Source organism: Bison bison, unplaced genomic scaffold (genome assembly GCF_000754665.1).
Source record: "Bison bison bison isolate TAMUID 2011002044 unplaced genomic scaffold, Bison_UMD1.0 scf7180017846849, whole genome shotgun sequence".
Taxonomy (NCBI): Eukaryota; Metazoa; Chordata; class Mammalia; order Artiodactyla; family Bovidae; genus Bison; species Bison bison.
Window position 1 is genome coordinate 72,661 of NW_011477422.1, and position 11,905 is coordinate 84,565.

An 11,905-nucleotide genomic window follows, 5' to 3' on the forward strand; every position below is an offset into this window, starting at 1 on the left:
CACCAGGGCACCACAGACCCCCGTCACAGGCAGCAAAGGCCCTGGGAGGGGCCCTCAGTGTTACACCAGGGCACCACAGACCCCCGTCACAGGCAGGAGAGGCCCTGGGAGGGGCCCTCAGTGTTACACCCAGGGCACCACAGACCCCCGTCACAGGCAGGAGAGGCCCTGGGAGGGGCCCTCAGTGTTACACCAGGGCACCCCTGACCAGCACTGCTGGACCCCACCAGAACATCAACAAAAGGCAGGGGGTCTCCAAATGTGGTACTGGACGGAAATACACATCATCTTCACTCATATTCTTACAGGACTTATTAGGCTTACACGATTCAAAAGTTTAGGGGGGAAAAAAAAAAACCAGCTCTCTACAAGTCTTTGCTGCTGCTGCTGCTGCTAAGTCGCTTCAGTCGTGTCCGACTCTGTGCGACCCCATAGACTGCAGCCCACCAGGCTCCCCCGTCCCTGGGATTCTCCAGGCAAGAACACTGGAGTGAGTTGCCATTTCCTTCTCCAATGCATGAAAGGAAAAGTGAAAGTGAAGTCGCTCAGTAGAGTCTGACTCTGTGCGACCCCATGGACTGCAGCCCACCAGGCTCCCCTGCCCATGGGATTTCCCAGGCAAGAGTACTGGAGTGGGTTGCCACTGCCTTCTCCGCTACAAGTCTCTGTATAGCACCTAATTCTACTCCTCTCAAAATCACATCTAAAACCTTAAAAAGCAAAAAACACATGGAGGAACCTTTAAGGCCCAAAGCTGCGGATTCAACCAAGTCTACGAAAGCGTGAAAGGGCAGAACTATGGAGACAGTACAAGTTCAGAGGTCTCTGGTGCTGGTGGGAGGAAGGGACGAACCTGGGGGGCAGAGAGGATTCTTAAAGCAGTGAAACTGCAACTATTAAGACCTACAGATCCTGCACTGCCAAGATGGAGCCCTGATGGAACCCTGCGCTTCGTCGGTAACAACGTATCTATACGGGTTCCCTTCACAACAAGTGGGAGATGTTCAGGGCAGGGACAGTGTGTGTGGAGGGAGGCCAGGGTGGAGGAGGGTGAACCGGGAACTCCCTGTTACTATCTGCTTCATCTTCTGTAAACCTAAAACTGCTAGAAAAAAATGAAGCGTATTATTTTTTTGAAACAACAACAAAAACTTAAAATATTCCCTCCTTGTTGAAAACAAATTATGATCCAAACACCTGAGCAGCAGTCCTGCTGCATTTTGTCAGGCTCCCACCCGCACCTTCTGAAGGTGATGAGCCCCAGGCGGGGCTGGCCTGCCCAGGAGTCAAAGCACCACCACGGAGGGAGGGTCGCACCTGTGGTCTGCAAGGGGTCCACCCTGCAGAGAAAAGGGGGCCGGGGGCCGGACAACACTCCAAGGCTGCTCCATCAGGCTCCAGGAGGCAGCCCCAGGGTTGACGCCTTTTACAATCTGGATCACAGAAGTCATTCTAGTTCCCTGGGGCATCCGATTTCCATAAACCAGAGGCTCGAAGCAACAGGAATGTATTCCCCCATAGATCTGGAGGCAGAAGTTGGAAGCGAAGGTGTCAGCAGGGCTGAATTCCTCCTGAGGCTCCTGTGGAGGCCATGTTCCTCCAGCTCTGCCCCGTCCTCATACCGCCTTCTTCCAGTGAGCCCTCTCCCTTTCTCTTCCAAGGACCCTGGTCACTGGAGTCAGGGCCCACCCTACCTAGCATAATGAGCTCTGCAAAGATCTCGTCTCCAAATACGGTGACTTTCATGGCTTCCGGTGGACTTTTGGGGGCTACGATTCAACCCATGATGCCCATGTACACATAAAATACAAAGAATCAACAGAACACTCTAACTGAGATACCAGAGAAGAACAGAACGGAAGACACTGATGGCAAAGCATACTCTGGGGTGTCAACAGGCAGGAGAGGTCAGCTGCTGGCCAACCAGGTAAGCGACCAGGGTTCCCTGGACGTTCAAAGACAAGCAGCCTCTCCCGGCCCAAGCTGCTGTGCTGGGAGGCTCCAGGTGTTTTGGTCTTCCAGGGCCTTCCCCGACTCGATACCCCAGGGTCCAGGACTGATGGTGGGCTGGACAGCTGACGTGTCCGGGCCTGCACGCCCTCCCTGTCCGACCACGCCGCCCCTCACAGCCAGCACTCGTGCCTGCGGGCACCTGGTCCCCACGCAGCACGACTGGCCCGGCTCCCCCAGTCACCGCCAGAACGAAGATACCAATCGCTACTGAGTGGGGATGCACAGCAGGCGGTTCCTGTCCTCAGGGGCTCAGGCCTGGCTGGGGCTCTGGGACAGAGCTGTGAGGGCTTAACAGCTGCGGGTGGCCTGGAGGCCCAGGCTGGCAGGAAGTGAACCTGTACCATTGAGGGCCAGTTTCTCAGAGCAGGGAAACAAGACACCCAGACTCCGTGGAGGGCAGGGGTCCTGTGGGCCGTCAGCACTCCGAGGGGCTCTCAGTTGCCAAGGAGCCAACGCCCAGAGGGTCAGGGCATGGCCTCAGTCCCACCCTCTCCCTACACCCCACCCTGGGCAACAGCAGGCTGAGGGGCTGCCACAGCTGTGTTTTTTAAAAAGGAAATTCCTCGGGAATTCCCTGGTGGTCCACTGGTTAAGACTCCAGGCTTCCAATGCAGGGGGCATGGGTTCGACCCCTGGTAAGGGAACGAAGGTTCCCACGTGCTGTGTGGCCAAAACAGAAAAAAACTGAAGATGGAGCCACCAGGGCCCTCCCAGCCTCTGCCCCCACCACCCCGGTGATGAAGCTGTCTGGTCTCCTCTGTGGCTCCACTCACACACCTTCTCCCCACATTGCACACGTGCTCAGTTGCTCACTCGTGTCCGACTCTGTGACCCCGTGGACTACAGCCAGTCAGGCTCACCCGCCCATGGGACTCTCTAAGCAAGAATACTGGAGGGGGTTGTCATTTCCTTCTCCAGGGGATCTTTCCCACCCAGGAGTCAAACCAGAGTTTCCTACTAATTAGATACAGCTAATCCTGCATTCGGAGAAGGCGATGGCACCCCACTCCAGTACTCTTGCCTGGAAAATCCCATGGACGGAGGAGCTTGGTAGGCTGCAGTCCATGGGGTCGCGAAGAGTGGAACTCGACTGAGCGACTTCACTTTCACTTTTCACTTTCATGCATTGGGGAAGGAAACAGCACCCTACTCCAGTATTCTTGCCTGGAGAATCCCAGGGACTGGGGAGCCTGGTGGGCTGCCGTCTATGGGGTCGCACAGAGTCAGACACGACTGAAGCGACTTAGCTAATCCTGCACTGGCAGGTAGATTTTTTCCCACTGAGCCATCTGGGACGCCCTCTTGGGGGCAGGGGCTGAAGGCAGCAACATGTAAGTCAAGTGTCCCCAGGCCCATTTTCTGGGTCTAGGGATGTTTTTGATAAAACAAGGCCCTCACCACACATCCCAGTGGCCTGGCAGAAGGGCCCAGCAATGACACAGGAGAGCCTGCCCCTGCTGACCCCAGGCCCCAGGGGCCCTCCTGCCATCAGCCTCAGGTGCAAAGCGTGGAGAGCAGACCCCTGCTGACCACCGGGCAGTCACAGTGCCCCCTGCCTGCCCTGCACGGCGCTCCCCAGGGGCCAGCAAGTGACACAGGGTTTAGGGTACACAAGGCAGGGGGGGTGTGTCCATCAGACTCCCTCTCCGCTCTCCCAGGAAAACCACTTGCCTCAAAGGTCACGAAGTCATCGAACTCCTCAGGGCAGGCAGGCAGCTCCTCGTCGGGGGCAGGTGTGACACTGCACAGCGGGCTGTCGGGATCTGCGGGAGAGAGGAGACGGCTCAGCGGCAGCCCCAGGCACCCCCATGGTGTCACAGGGACAGGCACACGGGGCGGGCACGGGTAGGGCCAGAGTGGCCGTGGGAGGCATGGGCGGGAGGCCGCAGGCAGTGCAGCCCCTGGAGCCTTGGCTTCGTGCCAGCTCTGGTGGAGGCGGGGCCTGAATGGCAAGAGGGTCCTTCCTCACAGAGTTTCTGTGCTCTAAGGAGAAGATGGAGGACACGGAGCTCTGCGGTGCTCTCCAGCTCGAGAAGGAACGAGATGCCATTCTCCCTTTCCATTAGTTCATTTATTTACTTATTTATTTTAGCCGCACCGTGTGGCTTCGGGAGCTCAGGTCTCCAATCAGGGAGCGAACGTGGGCCCTTGGCACCGAGAGTACAGGGTCCTACCCGTGGGACCACCAGGGAAGTCCCGGACGCCGTATTTTCCTGCGAGGGTCGGGTCAGGAGATAACGTCTGTCCAGCGTGCCAGACTTGCACGGCTTTCATTTCCCCTTTTTTTACTTTATCGTCTACAACATGTTTTATTTTATAATGAGTCTCAAGGAAACTCCATCACATCACGCTGGGTTACACTGATGTCAGCAGAGACCCCACTTCTCAGACAGGATCCCACGGCAGCGGCCCTCCTGGAGGAAACGCCCTGTCCCCCGCCCCAGCCTCGGAGCGGCCCAAGCCTGTTCCAAGGGGCAGGCACGACACCCTTGTTTCTGCAGCCGCCCTGCAGAGACATCCCGACATCATGACAAGCATCTACCTGGTCTTTGTCCCCGTTCCGGCACAGAGCTCCGAGAACCCGGGATTTCCTGAGTGGAGGATGAGAGGAGCTTCTTTTGTGCATAACAAGCCCCTTCAACCTCACCTGGGTTTACACCACTCAGGTGACTCTCAGAGGATGGGGGCTGGTTGCCAGAGGACCCTACACCCCACCCCTGACCTCTGACCTCCTGGGACAAGGAGGGAGTGGAGACACAGGTAATCTCCCAAGGTCAGGGGTTAACCAGTCCCACCAATGGAACGGAGCCTCCACTCACATCCTGGATGGAGGGGGTCAGGGAATTTGGGCTAGGAGCACCCACAGGAGCCAGGAGGGTGGCACGGCCCAGACGCCCCCACGTCAGGCCCTGCCCAGCAGACGGACCCGGTGCCCCGCTGCTCACAAATCAACAGGGACCGGGCAGCAAAGCACCTGCCAGGGCTCTGAGCCATTCTAGCAAGCATCAGCCCAGGAAGGGCTGTGGGGACTTGGACCTACGGTCAGGCCAGGGGGAAGGCAGGGCCGCCGGCACCCGCAGGGGCCTGTGCTCACTCTGGGCGGTGGCTATTGGACAGCTGCTCCTGAGGAAAACCCACACGCAGGGCATCGAAGCTGTGAGCACAACACAGGTGCCAGCAGTAACTGTCCACACACGCCAGGCCCATGATGAGTGTGTGTCATGTGACCCGGATGCCCCTGAGGCCAACTGCACCAGCCAGCCCCTGACATGCCTGGGCAAGGATGCTGGGACGTCAGCACCAGCCTCCTGGGTCAGGGGACGCTCTTCTCCAGCATCTGGACCTAAGTTATCAGCCCGCAGCTAGGCTCTGAGGTCCGTGGCCTGGGGTCGCTGGACCGCCTGGGGAGGGGCCCTTGGCACAGAGCAGTGACAGGACCACGGTGCCACTGCTTTCAGAGCCCTCAGGCTGAGCGGAACAGTCACGCTCCCCTCGACAGCCTGGCAGAGCCGAGCGTCTACAGGTCCAGTCACTGAAGCGTACTGAGGCGTCCCCGCCAACTCAAGGCTCAGCACCCTTGGGGCTCCCGTCAGAAGAACCGAGGCACGTCCGCTGCTGCTGCTTGTGCCGTCTTCCCAAGAGAGTCACCAGCTGCGGTGGCACCTCGGAGTGTGGCGGACTGGACCCAGGGCCTGCGCTGGCCGGCCTCCAGCCCCTCTCCAGAGCAGGTGACCAGCGGCAGAACCACAGCAAGAAGGTTTCCATGGACTGGGGAGGGAGAGGACTGCTTCCCAGCACAAAGCTAGAAAAGGCTAGGCTGACACTGCCTGTCTTCTCACTTTCAAATGTTAAGTCTTGCTTGCACTTTCAAAAACCAAACAGAGGATCTAAAACTTTCAGAACACAGCCAGTCATGAAGCCATGGTGGACGTGGACTCAGATTCCAGGATAGGTGCTGCCCCCGAGGTGGAGGGGATGTGAATGCAGTGGGAGTTTCTACAAGCTGGATGGGAACTCAATATGGTTCTTTATCAGTTTTCTCTACAGAACTAAAACAAGTCTCCATCAGAGCCTGGTGGGGGGACGAGCTAAGCAGTGGCCCATTTGGAACACCCTCCTCAATCTCATTCTATTCCTGAAACGAGGCCTGTGGCGAGGACAGCAAACTCCTCTGCTTTTCTGCAAAACTGGGTCAGTACATGGAGTCAGCGCTCCGTGCCGGCCAGAGGCCGCACGTCTGACAGACGCGCCCACAGCCGTGGCAGCCCCGGCAGGCGCGCCGGCAGGACGGCCTGGGGTGAACTCTGGCTGAACACAGGCCGGGCGAGCACACTCTCCATCTCCCTGTGAGTTAACAATTTCAAAAGCGTCTCTGACCTGCTTTTATTCTATTTTTATTTTCACTCTCCATTCCCAACAAAAGCTAAATGATGACGTCAGATTACCAAAGAAGCAAGGAAAAGCAGGCAGAGTTCCTTGGTGGCCCAATGGATTCTCCACGGTTCTACTGCCGGAACCCAAGTTCAACGTCTGATCGGGGAACTGAGATCCCAAAAGCCACTCAGCCAAACAAATAAAGGAACAGCAGGACCCACAGCCTGACCCGCCCAGAAGGTCCCCACAGGCAAGGACGGCGTCCCCACCAGCGCGGCCCCCGGAGGCCTGGCCCTGGCTCGCTCTGGGAGCTGAAGTGCTGGCCGCTCCCACACCTCCTGAACAGCTGGGACCACTCTGGCCGCTCCCGCCCAGTCACGGGTCTTTCAGGAGCACATTCGGACTCCTGAGGTCCAGGGTGGGGGCCTCGCAAGTCACGAGCCCCCAGGAATTCCTACAGCAGAACTTGCTCCCTTTCTCGTCACCCGTGGGCCATCAGAGCAGAGCAACAGAATCGTGGACAGGGCTCAGAGAGAGCCCCAGAGCCACACAGAAGGCTCAGGCACCGTCGCTCGCTGGCCACTGTTTGGGGCTCCTCCCTGCCCATGCAGTGGAAGCCCCAGCTGGAAGGCGTGGAGATGCCAAGCTCCTCCCAGCCCCTTTGACCCTTGGCCCGGGGAACCATGATGCATCACCCCTATCGGTAAATTACAGGACGCATCCCGCCCATAGGCGGGGCCGGTGCCCGGTGGGCAGTGGCTGCTCCTTGGTCACCCACAGTGGGCCTGAGGAGTGGACTGACCTCCCACGCGAGGCTGGGAGATGAACCGGGCCACAGGCCAAGAATGGCCAGCGGGTGCTAAGCAGGGCCGTGTCCCTCAAGTCTCCCGAGCTCCAGGACGTCTGCCCTGGGCCCATAGGGCAGCGTGGTGCTGGTCTCCAGTCACCTGAGTGCTCAGCTCTTTAATCACTGCGACTACGCACACACTGGCCCCGCTGGCTGAGCCCCTCCAGAAGCAGGCTTCCCCTGCGCTGCACCTTGTTTTTCCTGGCACGAGCGACCGTTTTCTGGTGTCCCGGGCTTGACCGCATGCTCCCACCGCCTTCCCACCCCTAGACCCTCAGACGAGCTGCAAAGGCTTCTCCCGTGACCCACCAGTCCTGGAGCCGACTCCCGTCACCTTCAACTTACAGCCAACATGTCCCGTGGGAGTGAAGGCAAAAAGAAGCTGCTGGAGACAAACACCAACAGGACCACCGCCCTCTAGGACACATGACCTCCCCACTGATCCCAGGACCCCAGGGACCAAGCCCAACCAGCAGCTGCAGCCCTGTACACAGACACTCCTCACCCCGCGTGCGGGGCTCCAACGAGGGGCACGCGTGAATCCGGGCACACTGCACAGGTCCCAGAGCCCTGACAACGCGTCCCAGACTTGGACCTGATGTCACTAGGAGGTTCATTATCAGGGCCCCACACTGCAGAGACTGTTGTCCATCACCTGGGGGGCAGACACTGGAGACAGACTGCTGCCACCGCCTGGGGGTGGACAGGTAAAGCACCTAGGCACACAAGCGAGCACAGCTCACACTGGGGAGCCCTGACATGCAGCAGCACCTGTGGGTAGCGAGCGTTACAGGTGGGTAAAGCCGACGCTGCAGCACAGCTGACGGTGTGTTTATGAGAAGCCCACAGCGGCCAGGCTGACGTGTGCTGATGGAGACCAGCTGAGGAGGCGAGGCGGGAGGGCAGGGTCTCAGCAGGCTGGCAGAGAATTGTCCGGGGGCGGGGAAAGCTCTGAGCAGGGGTCTGCACCCACCGTGGGAGGATGTCACCATTCACAGAAGGGCTCACTGAAGATCTGTGCACTTCTCTAAAGGAGAATTTGTACCCCAAAGGAGACTGCAAACCACTACCAAACTCTGGGTAATGACACACACAGGACCCGGTGACTGGGGGAGTGCGTGGTGGTGAACTGACCTAAAACCCATCCCACTGAAACAAAGAGATGGACAGGTGGACATGCGACGCTGCCTGCAGACTGCGGACAGCAAATACATGGTGGGGGGTGTTCACTGTGGGTCTTGCGATGTTTTTGTATGTTTGGTTTCCATAAAGACTTCCGGGGGCAGCAGACGCATGTCCAACACCACGGATGAGTAGCTGAGCCAGGGGACCCTGGAGGGAGGGCCATGAGGGGCAAAGATGGGGGCGGGGGCCTGAAGCTCAGCAGGGGAGCTGGGGCTGGGGGTCGCTAACAGGGAGGCAGAGGGGAAGGAACGAGGAAGGGGGTGGGCAACTCACCTCCATTCCTGATCGCCTCAATCCCCCGGTAGAAGTCTTCGAAGCTAATCACGCCGAGCCCACTGGGATCCAAGTACCTCGTGAGGTCCGTCACCTGCAACAGCCAAGCGAGCAGGTTACCCGAGCTGTCACTCTGCATGTGGCCGTCCCCACGCTCAGAGGAGCAGCCAGCTTACGAGGGGCGGCGCTGAGGAGTCGGGCCGTCTGGTACTCTGACAGGACTGCCAGCCACAGCTCCAGCCAGGGCCTGGGCCTCCTCTGGGCAGGCGCCGCCAACAGGGCCCAGGACCACGATCCGCAGCCCGAGACCCTGCGCGCAGGCCGCCGCCGCGCTTCCTGGGTGCACTGCCGTCCCAGCACAACTGCAGCCAATCACACAGCAGAGGCCAGCGCTGCCACAGGCCTCCCAGCAGACACCTCGGTAAAGGGACCCCAGCAAGCAGACGGCGGACATCAGAAATGACAAAGAAGCAGGACGATGCACACGTGACACTCCAGAGAATGAAAGTCCCCTAAAAGAAGGCAAGTTTGTTTCGAAGTATAAACTGGATTTCATCAAAATTTAATACTTTTGCTTTTTAAAACACACCATTAGACAACACTGCCAATCAATTATCTTCCAGGAAAAATTCATCAGACAGACACTGGGACTTTCCTGGTGCCCCAGTGGTTGAGAATCTAACTTTTAATTCGGGGAACACAAGTTTGATCCCTGGTCCAGCAACTAAGATCCCACACGCCTCAGGGCAACTAAGCCGGAGGGCTGCTGCTAGAGAGCCGTCCACAGGCCACAGCGAGGACCCAGAGCAGCCGAAATAAACAAGACAAAACCATACTTAGGAAAAGTTCCCTAGAATTAAAAAATAGCTTTTAACGACATAATTGTTTTTTCCTTGAGATTTTATTATATTATTATTTTTATTGAAATGGAGTTACCATGTTTCAGGTGCAGATCGAGAGAATATACTGGGTACCTACAAGTATCAACTCCCAACCCTAAACGCCTCACCTAAGACTTACTCCGGTATATTTCTTAGACTTTAAAGGAAAAGGGAAGAAACCCTTTGAATATGCAAAAAACAAGTGATTTATACTTTGGCCACCTGATGTGAAGAGCCAACTCCTTGGAAAAGACCTGATGCTGGGAAAGACTGAAGGCGGGAGGAGAAGGGGATGACAGAGGACGAGATGGTTGGATGGCATCACTGACTCAATGGACAGGAGTTGGAACAAACTCCAGGAGATGGTGAAGGACAGGGAAGACAGGCATGCTGCAGTCCCTGGGGTCACAAAGAGCTGGACACAACTTAGTGTCTGAACAACTGTGATCAAAGCCACACATGCCAACACTACAGGGGGTGTGACCAGCAAAACCCAATCCAGGGACCCTGACAAACAGGGGACCTGCTGTCTTCAAGAGGAGAAGACTCACTAGGAGACTCAGGAGACACACGGACCTGCCCCACCACTCGGGGACTTCTTGCATCTGACCTCTAATTTTAAAAAATTTTACTCTCATTTAAAAAATAATTACAAACTTGAATACTGACTGATCCAAGACACTGAATACTGACTGAATACTTGATGATGTTAAGGAACGGTGGTTAATCTTTACAGGTAAGACAATGGCATTTCAGTAATTTTCCCAAGTGCACTGCTTTTTGATACACACTTACTGCGCTATCCTGAGGCTAAGGCACACATGTGGTTACACGTGGGGTGGGGGCGGGGGCGGGGGCACCAGGGAGGCACCACACAGCTCTCTCTACTGAACTCTCCCAAATGAAAATAAGAAAGAAAAGGAGAAGACGAGCAAGAAAGAGAGAGGAAAGATGGGGGAGGAGAGCGTGGGAAGGCGGAGTTGGTCAGCCAGGGAGAGAGTGGACCTCGGACCACACGGGGCTGCCCGTGGACAGGGCACCCTCAGGGAGGGTGCAGGCCGGGAGGGCATCCGGTGTGCTGAACCCACCCGCCCATGCCACCACAAACACCATTCTGCACAGGGCAGGCTGGGGGCTCTGCCACGTTCAGCCTTCTCCCCCCTGTTGACCTGCAGGGCGGGGACCAGCTCGAGCCAACTGACCCGCAGCCCAGGATCCCCCACCATCCCTCCACCATAGGGCCCACGTGTCCCTGAAATGGTGGCCTGGAAGTCCACTCAGCAGGTGACTTCCTGAAACCACGGAGTCTGAGTCCCCACTCAGTAGCTCACTCAGGCCTTGATGTCTGGGCAGCGCCTTGCTGGGGGCCTGAAATCCACCAGTGCCAATCTGCTTTAGGATTCCTAAGAATTTCAACCATGAAGCTACAACTGGACACAAAGTACCAAGATTTTCCTTAGGAAACATTAACCAGTGCTTTTAAAACAAATGTTAATTATTTACCATGTTAGAATAAGCCCCTGTTGAGTTGAAGCAGGCATTTTCTGAAGTCCACTTTACTTTTCTTCAAAATCTGGAGGATAAATCAATATCCATGGGGCTGATGATTTGGGGGATGGTTCCAATTCTCCAAGGCCAAAGTACTCCATTTGGAGGTTTCAGGGGAAAAAACAAAAACAGGTCTGGAAATTAAGAACCTGCCCTTTCTGCACATAAGAGACAGAAAACCAAGCCCAGCGACGTACACCCTATCCAAGCCACCCAGCACCTCCCTGGGCAAACAGACATGGAAAGCCATAGAAACATCCACAAGAGAATGCTACTCTGCACCCAGCTGTAGGCAGACAGACTGGCTCCCACGTGGTTCTTCTAACATGAGAAATTTACTGGCAAATCATACTGCTTCTGCTACAGCTGTGCAGACATGTGTGCGTGCTAAGTCCCTTCAGTCATGTCTGACTCTGTGCGACCCCATGGACTGTAGCTTGCCAAGCTCCACTGTCCATGGGATTCTCCAGGCAAGAATACTGGAGTGCTGTGCCGGTGAATGCTGTGCCTGCCTCCAGGGGATCTTCCCCACTCAGGGATCGGACCTGAGTCTCTCACGTCCCCTGAATTGGCCGGTGAGCTCTTTACCATATGCCGCCTGGGAAGCCCTATGCAGACAGAATCTCAGGAGAGGACACCAGGTCATCTTCCCCACTCACTGCTCCCTCCAGCCACAGAAGCACTGGGAAGCTCCGCCCTCTCTCCTGCCCCTCTGGTTACTGCTGTCCCTGAATCGTAACACTGACAGAACAGCCAGTGTTCTTACCAGAAGCAGCTCAACCTC

General features: G+C 56.8%; 1 protein-coding gene across 1 annotated transcript in view; it reads right to left on the bottom strand.

Annotated features, from left to right (window-relative positions):
* The window catches only part of RAB11FIP3 (RAB11 family interacting protein 3 (class II)), a 60,917-nt gene that overhangs the window by 24,306 nt on the left and 24,706 nt on the right, over nucleotides 1-11,905 (bottom strand). Inside the window, exons 2-3 of the mRNA XM_010840983.1 lie at nucleotides 8,693-8,786; nucleotides 3,685-3,776 (exon numbers count right to left, since the gene is read on the bottom strand). Coding sequence (XP_010839285.1) covers nucleotides 3,685-3,776; nucleotides 8,693-8,786 — 186 coding nt within the window. The remainder of the gene's footprint in view (nucleotides 1-3,684; nucleotides 3,777-8,692; nucleotides 8,787-11,905) is intronic.